Source organism: Polypterus senegalus, chromosome 2 (assembly GCF_016835505.1).
Source record: "Polypterus senegalus isolate Bchr_013 chromosome 2, ASM1683550v1, whole genome shotgun sequence".
Classification (NCBI taxonomy): domain Eukaryota; kingdom Metazoa; phylum Chordata; class Cladistia; order Polypteriformes; family Polypteridae; genus Polypterus; species Polypterus senegalus.
In genome coordinates, this window is record NC_053155.1 from 308,759,327 (window position 1) to 308,781,917 (window position 22,591).

General features: G+C 42.0%; 1 protein-coding gene across 5 annotated transcripts in view; it reads right to left on the bottom strand.

Moving 5' to 3' along the window:
* atp11a (ATPase phospholipid transporting 11A) overlaps positions 1 to 22,591 on the bottom strand; it is a 237,568-nt gene that overhangs the window by 105,597 nt on the left and 109,380 nt on the right. For all 5 annotated transcript variants that reach the window (XM_039745892.1, XM_039745891.1, XM_039745895.1 and 2 more), the window contains exons 2-4: positions 14,692 to 14,814; positions 7,527 to 7,616; positions 7,154 to 7,234 (exon numbers count right to left, since the gene is read on the bottom strand). In XM_039745892.1, coding sequence (XP_039601826.1) covers positions 7,154 to 7,234; positions 7,527 to 7,616; positions 14,692 to 14,814 — 294 coding nt within the window. The remainder of the gene's footprint in view (positions 1 to 7,153; positions 7,235 to 7,526; positions 7,617 to 14,691; positions 14,815 to 22,591) is intronic.

Consider the following 22,591-nt stretch of genomic DNA (forward strand, 5'->3'; position numbering starts at 1 on the left):
TAATCAGTTTCAGATGCTTTGGTGCACTGGATGGGGCCACAATGAGATGACCCCGAAAACAGGAATGGTTTCACAGGTGGAGGGAGGCCACTGACATTTTTCCCTCCTCATCTTTTCTGACTGTTTTCTCACTAGTTTTGCATTTGGCTACAGTCAGTGTCACTACTGGTAGACCCTACAGAGGTTTCACAGGTAGTCCAACTTCTCCAGGATGGCACATCAATATATGCCATTGCCAGAAGGTTTTCTGTGTCTCCCAGCACAGTCTCAAGGGCATAGAGGAGATTCCAGGAGACAGGCAGTTACTCTAGGTGAGATGGACATGGCCCCTTGCAGAAGGTCCTTAACCCATCAGCAGGACCAACCGGTATCTGCTCCTTTGGGCAAGGAGGAACAGGATGAGCACTGCCAGAGCCTACAAAATGATCTCCAGCAGGCAGGCCACTGGTGTGAATGTTTCTGAGCAAACCATCAGAAATAGACTTCAGGAGGGTGGCCTGAGGGCCCGACGTCCTCTAGTGGACCCTGTGCTCACTGCCCAGCACCGTGGAGCTCGATTGACATTTGCCATAGAATACCAGAATTGGCAGGTAGTTTGGTATTAAATGTATTAGTCAGTTGGCAAGTAAGATTTATGAGGAGGGTTATTTTCCAAATTTGATGTGTAAATCTGTATTCATTGCTATAGCGAAGAAACCAGGTGCTGCAAAGTGTAAGTAACATCAAACGATATGTCTCATGAGTCACCTAACCAAAGTGATACTTAAGTGTTATTAAGTAGGCTGCGTGGAAGAACAGTTGGTGAAGTGTCAGAAGAACAATACGGTTTTATGCCAGATAAAGTAACAAAAAATGTGATTTTTGTTCTAAGGATGTTAGCATAAAGAGCTACTGAAATGCAGAAAAATATCTACGTATGTTTTATAGATTATGTGAAAGCATTTGATCATGTGAGGCGTGGGCCTTAAATTGAAATGCTTGACTCTATCGATGTGGATGGGCAAAGTTTGTAATTATTAAATAACTAGCCGTCCCCTGCGGCTCCGCCCACATAGTTTTGAGACAGGACAGTGAGCTGCGGCTCCCCAGTCCTGAGGTCCCACTTCCTCCTTCCCTCGGCCCGCAGCCTCTGTCTTGGATTAGCGCGAATATATCACTCCTGCAAGTGAAATATGCTTCTTAGCGCAATGAGAGAAGTGTTGTTCTCTCGTGAAAAGAGGACAGTCATTGGATTTTATTTATATATATATATATATAGGGATCAAGAGACTGCTATTAGAGTAAATGGACTTATTATTGAGTATACAGAAGTGAAGAGAGGAGCAAGACAAGGTTGTGTCTTTTCTCCTGATCACTGTAGGATTTATGTATAAGCTACGCAAGCTATAGCTTAGGGCCCCCGCCTTCTTGGGGGCCCCCAAAACAAATTGTCCGAGTGAGCAATTGTCATATATACTTATAAAGGTCCCCATGTCTCAAATAGCTTAGGGCCTTATCAAGTCTAAATCTGGCACTGCTCCTGATCCTTTTTCATTATATACAGAAATGATCATGAGGTGTATCAGAGAGATTGAAGCGACAAAGGGTAGAGACGTGAACATAAACAATTTGTGATATAGTGCTGTTAGCCAATGAAGAACAAAAACTGCAAAACTCATGGAAGGGTCTGGAAATCAACAGAAAGATATCTTATGTGCTGGTATTCTCAAAGAAAACAACTACCTACCTGTAAAACCTTGGTCAAAGGAGAAGCACTGGAGCAGGTGGATCAGTTTATATATCTGGGTAGCATGTTGACGGCTGATGCAAGAACAGATCAGGAGATAAAGCCCGGAATTGCAACAGCTAAGAGTGCTTTCAAAAAGATGAAACGATTGTTGTTATCAAAAAGAGTGTCACTAGTTACTTAACAACGAATACTGAAATGCTATGTTTGGTCGACTCTTCTGTATGGTTGTGAGAGTTGGACGATTAGTAAAACTATTGAGGCATGCTTAGAAGCAGTGGAAATGTGTAAGGATGATGAAAATATCATAGACTAAAAAGATTACAAATGTAGAGGTGTTGCACAGAACTGCAATGACTTGGGAATTGCTAGAGGTGATTGTGAAAAAATAAATTAAATTTGTTGGCCATGTGTTGTGAAAAGAAAAACTGAAGGAATTAGTATTGACTGGACGGATAGAGGGTAAACAGGCAAAGGGTCATCAATAATTAACTTTTCTTGGCTATAACGAGTAAATGGAATGAAGACACTTGACGTATTGAGGAATCTCAAATACAGAAATGTGAAAGAAGCCACAGCTGCTGCCCACGCCAGGATTCTGGCACAGCACTTCGAATGAATGAATGATACAACATTTGGACAAGTCTATCAAATACTAGGAGAAAGTAGTTTGGTCAGACGAGACCAAAGTTTAACTTTTTGGCTATCATATAACACAACATGTTTGGGCAAGAAATGGCACTGCACATCACCCGAAAAACACTATACCAACAGTAAAGTTTGGAGGTGGAAGCATCTTGGTGTGGAGCTGTAACCCATCTCATGGCACTGGCAGACTTCATGTAATTGAAGGAATGATGTGTAGCGGTGCTTGAAACTTCAACTCCCAGCAGTCCCTGCAGTGGCTCTGATTAGTTACCTGCTGAAGGTGTAGAGGCTGTTGGGTACAAGGAGGCCGGCACGACATTTAAAAGGGGGCTAGTGTTACCAAAAATAGGGAGAAGTATTTTGTGTTCCATGTCTAAAGTTCCTGTCTGTCTACCTGTGCATTCTCATTTTTGTCCTGGATCGTTTCTGGGTCGGGGTCTGGATTGTGTACTCTTTGCCTATTACGTGAGGACTGCATGTGGATTTATGGCCATCCTGTGAAGAAAGGAGCGCTCCTGAACCGTCTACCCGTCTTCACCATTTAAGGAATTACTGGAAGATTTGAAGACGATTACTTTAGAAGAATGAGTGTCCAAATCACACCCGATCACTGCAGGCAATTGGTTTCTTCATACAATAAGTATCTTGAAGCTGTCATTACAAACAAAGTCTTTTCCAGTAAGTATTAAATTAGCGTGTTCAATACAGTACTCTTCCCTGTGTCATTCAACTTTATTACACATACCTTTATTTTTATGACCTTTAATGTTGTGAATTCTTTACATTTGTGGATTTCTTGAGTTAAGACCAATGTCTGATGAGAATTTCATGTGAATAGCCTCATTGGGAATATATTTACTGAAAAAAATGTTGACACGTTCAATACTTATTTAACCCACTGTAGGTTACATAATGTGGCATGTGAGGGGAGACAACAGTCCTTGGGAACATCTTATCTGACTCCTTCTCTCTTATCTTTTTCTACAGACAGTTGACCCTAAGCTGAAAATTACTTCTAATTGGACTAGCAAAAATGTTAACCACTATGAGAGTCTGATTTATGCCCCCTCGGTCTCAGCCTTTAAATCCCGGCTGAAGACTCACTACTTCAGTTTAGCATATCCTGACTAGAGCTGCTGATTAACTGTACATACTGCATCTCTGTTGTTAGTCATTAGCACTATAACATAAGTAACATGAATAATTATATTTGAATACTAACCCTCACCTATTCTGTTTATTTTCTCGGTACCCAAATGTGGCCATTGGTGCCACGGCCCACCTGCCAAGTTGTTTTCCTGCCTATGGTAAAGTCATCCCTGATGGAGGATCACAGGAATCATGGGAAAGAGGGGTCCTTTCATCGGAGCAACGTTTCAGCCGTGGCATGGCCAAATGGAGATGCAGCTAGATGGATGAGGTCTCCAGGACACTAAAAATATCCAAACCTAATTATGTCATATCATCTACTGTTAAACCGTAATTCTAAAATTTTTATTATGCTGTCTTAAGGAATTGTTCTGTTCTGTGTATTGTATTGTATTGACCCCCTACTTTTGACACCCACTGCACGCCCAACCTACCTGGAAAGGGGTCTCTCTTTGAACTGCCTTTCCCGAGGTTTCTTCCATTTTTCCTACAAGGTTTTTATTGGGAGTTTTTCCTTGTCTTCTCAGAGAGTCAAGGCTGGGGGGCTGTCAAAAGGCAGGGCCTGTTAAAGCCCATTGCGGCACTTCCTGTGTGATTTTGGGCTATACAAAAATAAACTGTATTGTATTGTATTTATAAAGCTGAAAAACACTACAGCTGATTAGGAAATTGAGTCACATGTCTGAGAGGCTTTTACAGTGAGCCTCACAGTTGACATTTCTACCAGTCTCAGCAGTGTATGGTCACTGGTCACTTGGCTGTCCAGAGTCTGTGTTCTGTGCTGAATCCTCAGATCTAGTAGCTTATTTATTGTATGCAGTATATTTGTTACACTTGTTACCATTGTTTATTACGAGCTGTTATTATTTATTTATGTAATACTGTCTACTTCAAATTATTACCATTTACTCACTTACTTAATTTTGTATTTATAGTATACTAGCAGGAGTACCCGGCATTGCCTGGGAATCTATAACTGGTGAATTTCCCAAATGAAAGAAACAGAACATAGAAATAGAACAAAAAATTTTCCTGATTGCCATTTTATTGTAATTTCCTCCACTCTGGATTTTGTGTGCTGTGGCATTTTAGACGCCCTTGAAATAGACTTTGTTGTGGCATCTGAAGTGGACTTTCTAATTCTATGTGTTTTTTTCAGTGGCATGGGTATATTAGCGAAAAGCAGGACAGTCATAATGTGTTACATGGTATTACGTATGGAATAAGCACCACAGTGAGATGAATTTACATTATTTACAATACATCGGAAAGCAAACAAATAGGACCAGTCAGTCAGAAAGAGTAACACTAAAATCGTACTGTTGGTCGGAAATGGAGCAAATAGCACCACGAATACGAAAAGGCAGTGAGAAAGAGTAGCACTGAACCGAACTGGGAAAAATGGCAGGGAGGGGTAGTCTGTTTGTAAGGAGCGTCTGTGTTGAACCGTGATGCTATGTAACGGACATTGGCGATGGTAACTACAGAGAGAAGTGACATACAATCGTGCTGCATTTGGCGAAAATGGTGGGGGAAGGATGCCGTCTTTTTAAGGTGAGCCTCTGTTCAAACATGCTTGCATATAACGGACGTTGGCAAATGAAATCAGTGGGTGTGGGAGTGTGATGTGCGGAAACGCGGATATGTCAACCGGTCACGCGCACTGGGTCGTTCACGTTTTAGATCTATGCGGCAGTTCGTCTTTACCCAATCAAACTAATCGGCCTTCTCATACTTGGACACTTCCGCCATCTCTTGCCAATTTCAAGAGACATGGGTAAAGAGCGACGCACAGAGACCAAAGCCACCCCTAGATGGCGCCGCCATGAATGTCTGTTGTAACGTGTGGCCATCTTAAGTACGGTGATGTGTGCTGAAAACGTTGTATCGGTGAAAAGGTGCCCTGCGGGTGAGCATGAACATTTTTCCTATCCAAACATACCCCATGATCTTCTCCTGGTCACAAAGGAGCCCCATCCCGAGTTTGGTGCCGATCGGATGACCGGTGCAGATTTGTATGGCGGACAAACAAATATACATACACACATACGTAGACTCTGCTTTATATATTAGACTATAGTTCTTTACCTGACTGCACTTCTTCTGTGTTTGTTTGTTTGTTTGTACCTTACTTTATTATTTGTTACTTAGTATTGCCTATTCTTATTTTTATATTTTTCTGTCTTCTTTCTTCATCTTGTAATGCACTTTGAGCTGCAGCATTTGTATGAAAACGTGCTATAGAATTAAATGTTGTTGTTGTTGTGTAAATGTTTCACTGCCGTATTTTGTGCCACTGTATGCTGCAATATGTTGTATGGCTGGTGTGGAAGACTGCCGGCTTCCCAGGCCGGTCCTCAGCCCCAGGCCGCCAGGAGGAGCTCTCCCGACAGCAGGATCGTGTCCCGAGATCCAGCAGGGCCTTATGGACTTTGTAGTGTTTATACACAGCCCTGCTGGATACCTTGGGGACCACCAAGAGTCGCTGTTGGGGGGAGCTTATGGGCTCTGTGATGCCGTATGACCCGGGAGTACGTCACGGTCACGTGACGGGAAGAAATGTCGTGCTCCCGGGTTGAAGTAAAGAACTGATTGCCCTGACCTGGAAGGAATAAGGAACTGGACTGTTGGGACAGGAACACCTCCGGGTCAGGGGCTATAAAAGGACGATGCCTCAGTCCAGACGCTGAGCTGTGCTGGGTGGGAGAGGAGCAAAGTGTCTGGGCGAGGAGGAGTGGTTAGTGTTTTTTGTGACTTAAGTAGTTTAATTGGTTTATGAGTAGTGTGGAAGGTGCTTGGTGCACTCTGAAGAATAATAATAAAAAGTCTTGGACTTTTACCTGGTGTTTGGAGTCATCCCTGAGGGTTCAAGGGAGCACTAGCACCCCCTACTGCCACACTGGCATGACAATAAAGCCACCTGACTTGACTCTAAACTATTCAGGTAATTTCCACCGCACTGGATATTTAGTTCATTACTGTTAGTTCTTAAACAAAAGTATTCCAGTAAAAAAAACAGACTTCCATCACTGACATTTCCTATGAGTTAGTGTTGCGGGCTGGAGTACTGTGCCACAGACAGACCTCACACGACCACAGGAAGCAATGACTACAAGGCACTTGGGAAGGCTCACAGCAGCCAGAGAGTGCAAGTCTTTCACCCGAAGCACAAACAAGTTTGCTAAACACTCAGTCCCACCATGTTGTATGCAACATCAGCCGAATGGCATTTACACTGGAATTTATTACTCACATCAACAATGTTACTCATACAACATTGTGCAATTTCTGTACATTCCTGAAACACCTGTCTTCTTCTTGTTGGAGTTACATTATCTTAATTTATTTTCCTCTCTACAGATTATTTATTTTATTGTGAACCAACTATCTGCTGTCTAGCTGTTGATACTCAGTCTAGTGAACCTGCATCACACCAACTAGTGCCAAGCTCCCCATCGACCACAGGCACAAGACATCCCCCACTTTGGCAAGTGACCCTTCTGTATCTCTGTGTTTACACCACAGGGCAAGCTCTATACATTTAAGTGTACTACAGCCATTTCTACTCATCTTGACAATGTCTCTAAGACTCTTTAGAAGCAGAGGCCATTCCCAAATTTTTGTACGCACCTGCTTAATGGCTGTCACAGTGATCACAAAGAAAAGTGGAAGTCCGCTTGTGACTGGGCTGGTTGGAGTGTCAATTATCAACTGCAAAGAGATGAAGACCACAACGTGAGCATCGTGAAACTTGGATTGAAGTGCAACATTAGCAGGCTGTCATAGTCTGAAACGATGTCTGCCAGGGTAAGAAGCACAGACCCCTCAGGGCAAACTAGCAAGGCACATTTCCAAATGAAACTCCCTCATTAGATAGCACTTGCTTGTTTATTTAACAACTCGTTTATCCAACACAGTTGTCATGTCAAAGCTTCTTACGATGGCATTTAGCGAAAAATAAAAACAACTGACGCTTTGTTCCACATGTATCCTCCTCCCTTACCTGCACAAGAAAAATGATGAGGAAGTAAAAATTTGCAATTCTTCTGAACTGTTCAAACAAATTTTTTGGTACAAAATTCCAGAACGTATACTAAAAGAAAAGGAGACAAAACAGAAAAGAGTCAGTATTGGAGTCTTGACACTTTTTGGGCAGTTTGATTTTAACCAGCTAGTAGATGTTATCATAGCCAACACAAATAAATGCATCCCTCCACCACAGTCATACACGTGTCCTTCTCACACAGAACATACGAAAATAAAAAAGGGATCACTCAATGTACTTGACATCAGCAGATCAAGGCACGGGACCCTTTACACCAGTGGTGATCAGCGTCAGTGCTGGAGGGCCGCAGTGGCTGCAGGGTTTTTGTTGTAACCCAGTTGCTTTATGAGAAGTAATTTATTGCTGCCAAAGCACTTATTGGTCAAGTGACATTTTTCTGCTTTATTTTAGTGGCCTTGCTTGTTAAGATTTTGAACCTTTACTTGCTTATTTTAGTCTCAAACAGCTCCATTCACTGTTTTTAATGGCTTCTTATTAGCAATAACATGCAAATGCAAAGGAACCAACAGTTTTCCATCTCGCTTGTTTCCATTGACAACTCTATGTATTCACTGTGCACTGTCTGGTTTAATAAAATATTTAGAAGTAAACTGAAGAGAACCTGAAGGTCTGAAAGCTACTTATCTGATTTAGGCTTCAAATCATTTGAATGATATCCTTAGAAAGGAAACAATTTGGCCGTGAGCTTCAGTAGGCTTTGCGCCCTATGGATCAAGTTACCCGAACTATTCTGTAATATTTCAGTAATTATGTACCACTCTGATGCTGATCTTTCTGATCATAAAACAGGTCATTACGTAGCAATTAACAATAAGAATTCATAATTAATTACAGAATTACAGTATTTGAGGGTCCCTCTAGAGCACGGGTGTCGAACTGCAGGCCTGGAGGGGCGCTGTGGCTACAGGTTTTCATTCTAACCCTTTTCCTAATCAGTGACCTGTTTTCACTGCTAATTCACATTTTAATAGCCCTGTTAGAAGGATTCAGTCCTCTGAATTGATTTGTTTCCTCATTAAAATGCAGCCAAACAGAAATGAGATGTGAAACGAGCCAACAGATGACCAGCTAAACTGGGGCTTCAAACTCCAACCAGTTTCTTAATGAGAAGCCAATTCTTGCTGTTAATTAAACTCGTTATTTCATTCCACGGCTTGTTGTTGCTCTGGTTCTGCCACAGCTGACATTTCCTGTTGATTTTCTGTTTTTCGTAAGAACTTCAAGAACAACAAGTAATTTGGAAACCTGAGAGATCAACCTTACTGAGACCTTCACCTTTCTTTATTTTCAGATATTGTGTGATGTGGCGGCTTGTTTTGTGTCTCATTATTGTTTGGCTGCTAATTAAGGAAAAGGATACAACTAAAGGGACTGAGTCAAATTAATTAAAAGAAGTAATTAGCAGCAAAAACTGGTCACCATACAGCTTTCCATCCAGCTGTTTTAGCTCTCTGCGGTGGGTTGGCACCCTACCCGGGATTGGTTCCTGCCTTGTGCCCTGTGTTGGCTGGGATTGGCTCCAGAAGACCCCCGTGACCCTGTATTCGGATTCAGTGGGTTAGAAAATGGATGGATGGATGGATGGATGTTTTAGCTCTAGACTGTCTGCAAAAAACTGTGACACACAGACAGACACACACCCACCATCGAGATATCGATGTTTTTGGCATCAGGGAACCCTAAGATGTCAAAAACCAGAGATTGAAATTTTTGATGAATCCAAAGTTTTCACTCTTCCCCCATAGACGATAGGTTATGGTGGAGGAGGGCGCAAAGCAAAAAAAAATACAATGTAAAAATGATTTGATATTGCAGAGTTAAAATACTAACAAAGCATAACCTTAAATAAGATTTCTTTTTAGCGAGAATGGTTTTCTGATTAGGCAACTGGGTTGACACAAAAACCTGCAGGACCTCCAGGACTGACGTTGCTCATCCCTGCTTTACATGACACTTGCCCTGATGTTTGCAATTTCTCACCACTGGATGACAACACATAATCAAGAGCAGTTCAGGGTATTGATGAGATGGGAACTCCTTATGACAGACCTTGGTCCTAATCTGTTTTATGAAGGTAATGCGGCGCACCCCTGTATAGAGGCTCTGAGGGGCAAGTGGCACAAAATTTCAAATAAGCAACACACACAAAATATGAGGAGTGACAGCATTAACAGATGGTGCAAGCAAAAAACAAAAGGATGGCAGTATTTACAGGTGTTGTGTGCAAAATCAAAAAGGATGAAGCATTGTGATGCCTTCCATCCATCCATCCATTTTCCAACCTGCTAAATCCAAACAGAGGGTCACGGGGATCTGCTGGAGCCAATCCCAGCCAACACAGGGCGCAAGGCAGGAACCAATCCCGGGCAGGGTGCCAGCCCACTGCAGGGCACACACACACACACTAGGGACAATTTAGAATCACCAATCCACCTAACCTGCATGTCTTTGGACTATGGGAGGAAACCCACGCAGACACAGGGAGAACATGCAAACTCCACGCAGGGAGGACCCGGGAAGTGAACCCGGGTCTCTTTACTGCAAGGCAGCAGCGGTACCACTGCGCCACCGTGCCGCCCCATTGGCATGCCTTGTATTTCTTAAAACTGCAACGCGGCCTTGAGCCCTGGGCATCTAGTAGTTCATGAAACCGAATGAGAGCCAGTAGTGAGTGATGAGGTACAAACAAAAACATCACCCTTCAAGCAGCAAGACCTTATTTTACACTTTTGTCAATGCCTCTAGAATGCTGTTCGCCACATTACGGCTGAAAAATGAAATATTAATCACTCAAGTGCAATAAGAACACAACAGTATCTGCTTTCTGCTGGTACAGTCAGGGGAACACAGCACCCATCCTTCCACCATTTACTGTATCCAGCATGAGGAGTCAATTTATACATCATCTCCACTATTACAGGACTCCCCAAATGTTCTCAGATATGCTCTCAGATCACCAGAAGCACCACTTTTATACTCTCTATCCAGCCAAGTGTTCATCCCTGATGGCACTTCATACCTTGTGATCAGAGCGATCTTTATTTGTATACTGCTGTCCAACCTGCCACACTATGCAGTGGCAGGTGTGCTGAAATAGAACAAGGAACCTGCTTATGAGGTATGTGTGACTTGCTTACCTCAACTCAAGTAGGCAGAATAAATAAGCTGTTACCGCACAAAGCACAAGGTTATTTATTCAGATACCTGGGGGTGGACATCTCTGCGACTCTTAAATAACCTTAGTGTCTCTAACTGTCGACGTGGTTTGAAGGACACGAAGGACTCCATCTCCTCATATTCTACCCTTTCTCTACCTTTTTAGTTTAAATTTTTATTGATTAAGACAAATATATTGACTTGTATTATATACTGTAAGTTCCATGCTCCCTGTATCGCCCCTTTCCCAGTTCTGGTCTGAAATAAAAGCTATGACTGCTTTTTTTTTTTTTTTAATAGAATTTCAGAAGGTCCTCTGTAAAACAATTTTCTATGCTCTGCGACAGGTTAACCCTGGGTGGGGTGCCCAGGTTTGCCTTCCCATCTTTGCATTGTATAATCAGCCAACAGTCTAGTTTGACACGGACTCAACTCTCCTTCAAATTCCCCACCTTCTTTCTTTATTTCCCTCTGTGATATGCACGTGAAAATTAGGCCCTCTTATTCTCTATACTTTTTCACATGGTTGATATAGAGGCTGGTGAAGTTTTCCTATTCAATAAATCAAAAGATCATTTGAAAACTGTACATTGTGCTTACTTAGGTAGTCTTTTGTCAGTCAGTCAGTCATGTCCCAACCCGTTATATCCTAACACAGGGTCACGTGGGTCTGCTGGAGCCAATCCCAGCCAGCACAGGGAGCAAGGCAGGAACAAATCCCAGGCAGGGCGCCAACCCACCGCAGCACACACACACACACCAAACACACATTAGGGAAAATTTAGGATCGCCAATGCACCTAACCTGCATGTCTTTGGACTGTGGGAAGAAACCCACACAGACAGAGGGAGAACATGCAAACTCCATGCAGGAAGGACCTGGGAAGTGAACTCGGGTCTCCTTACTGCAAGGCAGCAGCCCTACTACTACGCTACCGTGCCGCCCTAGTCTTTTGTATTATACCAAATTTATTTGGTGGCCTGAAAAAATTAAATGGTATAAACAAAAATAGAGGAAATCAGGAATGGGCAAATAATTTTTCACAGTACTGCATGTTCTACTGTCACCTAAGGTACCTAATGTCCCCCTCTGTACTGCTCGAGGTACTATGGCAGCCAAACTAGCACTGGCCTCCCGCTGGAGATCCCCCCAACGTATCAATTCAGCCCACTGGAAGTCATCCTTCCATAACCTTTCTCTCTTGGAACTTTGTGCTGTGGATCAACAATCTTCCAGTTCGACAATTCAGAGATGGTTTGTTGTAGTTCGCTTGATAACACTTGTCTGCAATAAAATCCACCCTGCCAAAAAAACAAAGCTGATGTACTTTATAGATTCAATACAGTATATTTATTTAATACTGTAAGTATATTTCATGCTCAGAATATTATTTGATGTTGTAACAGACGGCCGGAAGCTCAACCTGGCTGGGACGCCCAGGGACTGGAAGGCTGGGAGAAGGCAGCTACTTTGGGACACTGCTTCCCCCAAGACAATAGATGGCAGATTCCCTGCAGTGTAGCGGTGCCCTGGATTCCCGTAGGGCACCCTGGGATATGGAGTTCAGCATCACAGCCCAGCTGGGTACCGTGGGTGCCGCCAGGGGACGCTGTGGGAAGATGGTGGGAGAAGAAGTTCTCGCCTAGTAAAAGTAAAAACCGCAAAATAATAATCATAATTCTCTTTCTCCTCCACACCTCTCAGCATGCTTTGTGACCCGGAAGTGCTGAGACGTCACATGGACAGAAGAGCAGAAACACTTCCAGGTCAGGCACTATATAAAGAATAACTAAAAACGCAGCAAGCGAGCCAGAGTCGGGCGGAGGTGGACAAAGTTTTCTGGGAGGTGTGGAGGAGAAAGAGAAAGAGAATTGTCATTATTATTTTGCGGTTTTTACTTGTGTTATTGTGGCTGTGGTGCTTGGAGGGCACCGTAAGAAGAAAGATTTAAAAAAATTACTTCTTGGTGCTTTGACCTTGTGTCCTCTGTGTCTGTCTGTTGGATTTAAGGGGCAACAGTGACCCCTAGCATCCACAATGTATATTATGAGCTAAAAAATGACAATTTCTTCATTCTAAACGTTAATTGAGTTTTTGCACTTAATCAGTATTTTTTTTTCTATCTTCTTACTCCTTCAAAATCGCCAGGAATTTATATTTATAAGGTTAGAAATATGCCTTCTATTGTCCAAAAGATAGAAAGATGTTGTTTAAATGGTTTTTACAAAAATGTGCAAAATCAGGTTGATCTGTCCAGTGACTTCACCAGGTAACAGAATGGTAAAAGAATGGACCTCCTTCCTTTATTGGGTTATTGGTTGATCATCCCTAATCCAAAATGTCTGGTACCAGAAGTACTTTGGATTTTGGAATATTTGCATATATATAATGAGATATTCTGGGGACACCATTGATCAAGTAGGGAGATGCAGGCAAAGTAGCTAAATGACGTCACACGTATAATAACTCATATCACTGAGCCGTTATTTTAATTTGCCTTGATGTTACTATCCTATTAGACCTCAAAAGTGATAAATATGAGGTACAGACTGTACTTTAGTTCCTTTGCTGCATTTTTCCACTGAAGAACTTTTTTGGTTTTTCGCCATTTTTGTCTACCTGTTGTCACTTCTCAGGGAACTGGCCGATGGCTCAGGTTTCACTGCATCCTGCCCACTGTGCTGGAGGCTGTTAACCGACCAACAAGACAGTACATTCAGTTTTTATACGGTGTGGGTGTACATACATAAAACAGAATATACTTTTTACAACATGAAAAAGTAATTTGAAGCAGTGTCTGACAGTTTCCCCGACTCCCAGAAGGCAGAGGAGAGCTGTTACAATGATATCCATGTTCTTGCACACGCTTAGCACAGCATAGTCTCCTCAAATGCAGGTGGTGGTGTCTCAATGGGAGGTGGGGTTTCAGGTGAAAGGCTGCTCTACCAGCCAATAAAGGTCTACTGCATCATGCTTGCATATGTATGAGGTTGATTAGCACAGTCCATGCATGGTTATTTCCTGGTGGGGTTCGAGGCACGTTCATGTACACACATTTACAAGATGATTGTGACTTATAAAGGTAAATTGTGTAGAAATGTGCGTATGCCAGGTTTTATAAATAAGATTTTTAATTTTCCTGTTTCTCAATGTATGCATATTTTTATGGGCAAATCCAAGCAAAGTTTTATAAATGAGAAGTAAGCTGTGAATTTTTCCCATTGTGGCGTCACCTCAATGCTAAAAAAGTTTCAGATATTGGAGCATTTCAGATTAGAGATGCCCTGTCCAATCTGTACAAAGGTGGAAAACTACAAGGGACTACTTGAGGAGCTGCTCTCTTCCTAGTTAGCACTTAGGTGCAGCACGTCTTTAAAAATACATTTCCTACACTTTCATTGTTTTTTTTTTTTTCCTCCAAAACATGGAAGCAATCTGACGACCACAAGGAAAGGACATCGTTCAAAGGGTTACACGTTCTAGACGAACGTGGAGAGAGTCCATGATGGCAGGACCTTCAGCAGATTATAAGAGAAAAAAAATAAACGACATACTGTAGTGACTACTTTTTGTAAGTAATAACTCAATTTAAAGCAATATCATGTGTAACTTATCATTTATCTATATTACGTTTTTTTCTCTAAAAATACTGCTTTTATATTTAAACCTTTACCCTCTCAAAAACTGGATTCTGAAATCTATAAAGAGCACCTAAAGTTTTTGATGGAAGCTAATTCTCCTTTTAGCATACTAGTGTGTTAGGCTGGGTGGTGGTGGCCTCATGATGTTGCTTCCTAATTCTCCTCAATTTAATTAAAAAAAAAAAAGTTTACCACATAATCTGGTGGTATGCAATCATCTAATCTTTGGTTGGAGAATGGCACACACACAATACACACACACACAACAACAACAACTATTTTCAGGACCATAAATGGACTCTCACCTTGGAAGAGACAATCCTGTTGTCGGGATAGCGCTGTGGGATGTAGGCCTCAGCACCAGGTGGGGGCTCACGATGTCCAACATATATTGTTCGGCTGTCCACCCAGTTTTCTTCTCCCGCACACTGCAAGAAACCAAAGCCGTCAGAGTTACACAGAGCTGCTGCCAATGAATACAAGACACCCATTTGCTGACTCTCAAGAAGGTAGCCCCCAAGCACACAACAATATGGTTGTATTACTGACTTAGTGTATGCTTTGTGTTATTCAATGGTGCAGAACCTTCATCCTATATGGCAGTTTTATGCATTCATGTCAGTCACAAAAGCTGCAGCTGTAGAGCACCTCACAATTAGCAACCTCACAGGCATTTGTGCCACATTCCTGAAGCATGACGAGTATCAATCACTAACTTTAATGTGCGACGTGTGGCACAAAATAAGAAAGAGAGCAAACATGGCACAGGCAGGAGAGGCAAAGAAAGAATGAACCAATATATACAGTGTGTATTTATTTATATATATATATATATATACACAGTGGTGTGAAAAACTATTTGCCCCCTTCCTGATTTCTTATTCTTTTGCATGTTTGTCACACAAAATGTTTCTGATCATCAAACACATTTAACCATTAGTCAAATATAACACAAGTAAACACAAAATGCAGTTTTTAAATGATGGTTTTTATTATTTAGGGAGAACAAAATCCAAAGCTACATGGCCCTGTGTGAAAAAGTAATTGCCCCCTTGTTAAAAAATAACCTAACTGTGGTGTATCACACCTGAGTTCAATTTCCGTAGCCACCCCCAGGCCTGATTACTGCCACACCTGTTTCAATCAAGAAATCACTTAAATAGGAGCTGCCTGACACAGAGAAGTAGACCAAAAGCACCTCAAAAGCTAGACATCATGCCAAGATCCAAAGAAATTCAGGAACAAATGAGAACAGAAGTAATTGAGATCTATCAGTCTGGTAAAGGTTATAAAGCCATTTCTAAAGCTTTGGGACTTCAGCGAACCACAGTGAGAGCCATTATCCACAAATGGCAAAAACATGGAACAGTGGTGAACCTTCCCAGGAGTGGCCAGCCGACCAAAATTACCCCAAGAGCGCAGAGACGACTCATCCGAGAGGTCACAAAAGACCCCAGGACAACGTCTAAAGAACTGCAGGCCTCACTTGCTTCAATTAAGGTCAGTGTTCACAACTCCACCATAAGAAAGAGACTGGGCAAAAACGGCCTGCATGGCAGATTTCCAAGACGCAAACCACTGTTAAGCAAAAAGAACATTAGGGCTCGTCTCAATTTTGCTAAGAAACATCTCAATGATTGCCAAGACTTTTGGGAAAATACCTTGTGGACTGATGAGACAAAAGTTGAACTTTTTGGAAGGCAAATGTCCCGTTACATCTGGCGTAAAAGAAACACAGCATTTCAGAAAAAGAACATCATACCAACAGTAAAATATGGTGGTGGTAGTGTGAAATCCACCTCTGAATGGCTGAAGAAAAACAAAATGAAGACTTTGGAGTGGCCTAGTCAAAGTCCTGACCTGAATCCAATTGAGATGCTATGGCATGACCTTAAAAGGGCGGTTCATGCTAGAAAACCCTCAAATAAAGCTGAATTACAACAATTCTGCAAAGATGAGTGGGCCAAAATTCCTCCAGAGCGCTGTAAAAGACTCATTGCAAGTTATCACAAACGCTTGATTGCAGCAGGGGGCAATAACTTTTTCACACAGGGCCATGTAGGTTTGGATTTTTTTTTCTCCCTAAATAATAAAAAACATTATTTAAAAACTGCATTTTGTGTTTACTTGTGTTATATTTGACTAATGGTTAAATGTGTTTGATGATCAGAAACATTTTGTGTGACAAACATGCAAATGAATAAGAAATCAGGAAGGGGGAAAATATTCGGAGCGCCTGCCCCAGAGGGAAGTCTTCCTTTTCACACCACTGATCCCCAGTGATCTTCTTTATTGTCTATATATATATATATATATATATACTCAGCAAAAATAGAAACGTGACGCCCTCCTTTTCAGGACTGTGTATTTCAACAATAATGTTTTAAATTTTTAAAATCCAAATAAGTTTACAGATCTTCATTGTAAAGGGTTTAAACAAATCCTCCATGTTTTCCATGCATGTTCAATTAACCATAATCAATTAATTAACATGCACATGTGGAATGGTCTGGGGACCTCCATGCTAAGACCTTAACAGCTTACAGAAAGTAGGCATTTAAGGTCACAGTTCTAAAAACGCACAGGACACTAAAGAGACTTGCCTACCGACTGTCAAAAACACCCAAAGAAAGATGCCCAGGGTCCCTGCTCATCTGTGTGAACGTGCATTAGGCATGCTGCAGGGAGGCATGAGGACTGCTGATGTGGCTAGGGCAATAAATTCCCATGTCCGCGCTGTGAGACGCCTAAGACAGCGCTACAGGGAGACAGGAAGGACAGCTGATCATCCTCGCAGTGGAAGAGCCCGGATCTCAATCCCATTTAGCACGTCTGGGACCTGTCCGATCGCAGGGTGAGGGCTAGGGCCATTCCCCCCAGAAATGTCCAGGAACTTGCAGGTGCCTTGGTGGAAGAGTGGGGTAACATCTCACAGCAAGAACTGACAAATCTGGTCCAGTCCATGAGGAGGAGATGCACTGCAGTACTTCAAGCAGCTGGTGGCCACACCACATACTGACTGGTACTTTTGATTTTGAGCCTCCCTTCATTCAGGGACACATTGTGAAACACTTTTAGTTTATGTCTTATGGTGTTGACTCTTTTAGTGTTCATACAAATATTTACACATTAAGTTTACTGAAACTAAAAACAGTTGAAAGTCAGAGGACGTTTCTTTTTTTGCTGAGTATATATATAAACATGTCTATGCGTGGAAGTCTGTCTGTCTGTCCAGCCCGAGTGCCGTGGCGGGAAGGGATCCCCACCACACCACCTGGGGAAAGTGTTGGGGGTGTCACCACAGACGGCCTGACTGTTGCTAGGAAAGGGGTGGTTGGTGGTTGTGATAACCTCATATTCATGTTACCTTTCATTCATTCCACATTGCCTGCATCGTGTCAACAAAACTCTGTGCGCTCTAATATTTTAGACATTTTTCTCCATATAGTCCTTTTCAGTTTTCTTTTATTTTATCTGTATTACTTTGGTAATGGTGTATATGTGTTTTATTTTTCTCTTTTGTTTCTTTTAATTTTCCTCTGTTATCTTCGATTAGATTTAAATCATGCCAAGGCAGCCTCAACCTAACGAGTGAGAAGAGGAAAGAAGTGCGAGGCTACAGCATTAACCTAAAAGAAACCAACTCCGTCGCCAAAGTGAAACTGCCCAGGAAAGAGAAACTCGCTTAGCCACTAATGCACAAGCCATCCAAGTACGTCGGCAAAACAAAACCTCTGAGGAAAGGGAAACTCACTTAGCCACTAATGCACAATCTCTGCATTTCAATTTTTTTTTCTGACGATTTCAATAGCTTCTAGGAGCTCAGGCTTACACAGATATATATATATACTGTGTTTCCCCGAAAATAAGACAGTGTCTTATATTAATTTTAGGTCCAAAAAATGCACTAGGGCTTATTTTCAGATAGGTATTATTTTTATTGAAGTTCAAAAAAGTAAAGTACATTTATTCCTGTACAACAATTATACGGTACAAACTACAGGTACGTTAACGGCTGTTCAACAATCAAATCAACATGTACGGTATTCATGTTCTACAAACTACTGTACGAGGGGGTACCCAAAAGAATCCGCAATAGCGCCGCGCAGGACGGAGCCCCCGGAGCACACACCTCCCCCGCCACGGCAGGCAAGCACAGAACAACTTACTCCAAGGTAGTGCCCCAAGCTTCAACCCCGTCTCCTGCCATTCTCGAGGCTGCAAACCCCTGCCTCCCACCAGGGAAAAATGCTGCACCTCACCCCTTCCCAAACGAGAAAAGATTTTTCTTGCCTAAAAAAAGGTGAAATGCAGCACCCTGCCCCAGCAGGAAACAAAAGCCCACAGCCACACGCCGACCACAAAGAACAAGAAGAAGCAAAAAACCAGGTTGAAAGCTGTTCCACACTCCCCCACCACAGCAGGAAAAATGTGCAGCCCAAAAGCCCCGGCCAGCGCAGCACTACCGGTATCACAGACTCCCTTGGGCACCTCCTCCTATGTTAACTCTGGTTTAACAATCAACATGTATTCATGTTATACAAACTACCATATGTTAACTGCTTCTACATTTATTCAAATACAATCATGTCTTCTTCTCGAATATCATCATAACTCTCCATATCTGAACCTGCAATTCCTTCCTGGATTTCTTTTGACTCTAATTCCTTTAGAATTAATGGCCCCAATCTCTCATGTGCAGGAATACTGCTCTCCTTAAATGAACAGTTCTTGTCCAGGTAACCTGCTCGTAGTGCATTGGGAACACAGCTTTCAGTGATTTTATCCCATGAATTCTTCACCCAAGTCACCACCTCTTGCAGCTTAGGCTCACAAAGTTCCCCCGCTGATTTCTATCCATTCTGTTTTCAATGTAATCATTGACTTCTATTCACAAATGGTCCTTGAATGGCTTGTTTAATGCAATGTCAAGTGTCTGGAGATAGGCTATCACTTCTGCAGGAATCATTATCTGATCTATTCTTCTCTCTTTAAGGAAGTTCTTCATGTCTTTAGTGTGGTGAGTGCTAACAGAATCCCAGACTAGCAGACCTCTTTGGGAACCTCGCAAAACATGTAGAAACATTAAATCTAGCCACTTTCTTATAACAGCTTGAGTGCACCATGCCTTATTGGTTTCAAGAACATAAATACCTGAAACATAGTCAGTCTTCTCTTTCTTACCCTTAGTGATAAGGATCTTCTTTCCATCAGGATGAATTGCCAAAATACAGGACACCCATGCACTTTCGTAACTAGTGTAGGGAATGTAGATTGACGAGGCGCTCCTCTGATCAATTGTCATTTGAGATCCTTGACCCATGAACACTGCAGTTTCATCCATAGCAATCATGTTGGAGAGTTGGTATTTAGTAAAGTCTATGTTGTCAACAAAAGACTTAAATGCTAATGCACGTTTAATAATTTCAGTGTCATCCAGCTTGAACAGTGTTGTTGATCTTCTTAGAGACAGATCATATCGCCGAAGGAAGCCATCCAGCCAGTGTTGTGATGCTTTGAAATTGGCTGGGCCTAATTCTACCGGTATGTGAGGTGCCATTGCAAGAGCAAATGCTTGAATATCAGCCCTACGCACAACCAAAGCCTTTGCTCTCCTGTCAGCAATCCATTCACAGATGATGTCTTCCAGCTCAGTAAATAATGGTTGCCGACCTGATCCACGCTTGCACTTCTTAGCATGTCCCTCATCCATCTTGTGACTGAGGTTTGTCATACTCTGCACACCATTTTCGTACCATGCAGAGATCCAGCTTATGCTCCTTGCAAAAAGCTGTTAGATTCTTTCCCTGGGAGTTTTCCACGATCCCTTTTTTGTACTCAACAGAATAGCTCTTTCTTTTTGCACTCATCTTGTCTGGGGGTAAAAATATTTATCCAATGTTATGCTGGACAAAAGACAACATTTACTCTTTTAACTACTTGTGAAAGCGCCTTAACGTGTAACCAGGGCAGCTTCTAGGCTAAATACGGCAGCTCTAGGGACAGATGCAAAAATTGTGGATTAGTGGTAGGTCTTATTTTCGGGGGAGGGCTTATATTAGCGATACATTAGAAATTACTGTTAGATCTTACTTTCGGGGAAACACGGTATATACTTACATATATATATATATATATATATATATATATATATATATATATAATTTAATATAATATATAGGTTTAATTTCGAAATTCTACGCATAACGGTCATAACGATCGACAACATTCGCCATGTTGAACTTTCTTATTTATGGACCCATCTTCAGAAAATTTGGTAGGCGGCTTCCCTGCACTAACCAAAACCAATGTACGTACTTATTTCGGTTGTATGACGCCACTGTCGGCTGCCATATTGAACTTTCTAACGTCACAAATTCTCCAACTTCCCGTGTAGGTAGAAGGTTGAAATTTGGCAGGCTCATTCCTTACAGCATACTTACAAAAGTTAAGCAGGTTTCATTTCGAAATTCTATGCGTAACGGTCATAACGGTCGACAACGTCCGCCAAGTTGAACTTTCTTATTTATGGCCCCATCTTCACGAAATTTGGTAGGCGGCTTCCCTGCGCTAACCGAAACCAATGTACATACTTATTTCGGTGGTATGACGCCACTGTCGGCCGCCATATTGAACTTTCCAACGGCGTTTGTTATTTATGGGCCCAACTTCAAGAAATTTGGTACGCGGGTTCCCAACGCTAACTGAATCCTACTTACGAACATATATATACGTCCATAGCCTGCAGCTCGGTCACCGTGTGAGGCGGCGTTGGGTTCCCCATCCCAACGCCTCCCACGTTGTTGGCTGCCTGCCTATATAAGGCCGTCCGTCGCAATGGTCTCTACATTCCCTTCCTTCCTTCACCACGGGATTAACGTATCCCTGCTGATAACTGCAGCCTTTTTATTTAATTCACGGCTTCTCCGCTGTTTTATTGTTCGTTTATTACAATTATAGTTATTGTGTAGGTATATTAGACTTACTTTACATTGTTCAGGTACCCATTTCCTTTATCATTCCAACCATACCCCCTTTAACATGTCTATTGAGGTGGTCACCATCGATCAAAGAACTGTCACTTACTGAGTGGTTTCCATGCCCGGAGATGGCACCTGCCTTTTCCATTCTCTTTGTTACATATTGCACGGCCATATCAGGCTCACTCTTGATATCTGGAGGAATATTGTGTCTTATGTATTGAATGACTGGGACAGGTTCAAGGTGTGGGCTGATGACGGTACAGGAGATAATTAGACTACACAGGAGCACTAGAAGAGTGAAATGCTTAAGCCCTTCACCTACGGTTCTGCATGTGAGTTGATGGCTGCCGCTGAATTGTTCGGTTATCGCTTTCAAGTGTACCGAAATGGCCAAATATTTTACACCTTTGGACAACCGCCAATGCCTCTTAAACATCTTAGATTTACAGGTGACGATTTCAGTAGTGGACACTTTGATGTTTATGAATGTTTAAACTCTCAAAAGCTGGATGTGAAGTTACTGATGAAGCTGGTTGTATACTTACAACGCTTGACAGATGCTGAATATCACTTCAACACAAGTCCTACAAATACTGTCGTAATTGAAACAAACCATGAAACTCAAACCGATTATGACAGCAGCAATCCAAGCTATGAGATTTGAAACAAGATTACTGTTCACATGGCCAACTGTACGTTGCATGCACAAGAGTAAGCTCAGCGCACAGCTTGGTCATATTACAACCGGAGGGCCGAACTGACAATGTGGTATACAAAGAGATCCTTAACAAATAATTATTGGTATATTTCCCCTCAGTTTAAAAAGGTTTAATTTTCTTTTTAATAAACATTTTAAGGCAGTACTTCGCCACTGCGAAGCGCAGGTATTTTGCTAGTATATATATACAGTGGTGTGAAAAACTATTTGCCCCCTTCCTGATTTCTTATTCTTTTGCATGTTTGTCACACAAAATGTTTCTGATCATCAAACACATTTAACCATTAGTCAAATATAACATAAGTAAACACAAAATGCAGTTTTTAAATGATGGTTTTTATTATTTAGGGAGAAAAAAAATCCAAAGCTACATGGCCCTGTGTGAAAAGTAATTGCCCCCTTGTTAAAAAATAACCTAACTGTAGTGTATCACACCTGAGTTCAATTTCCGTAGCCACCCCCAGGCCTGATTACTGCCACACCTGTTTCAATCAAGAAATCACT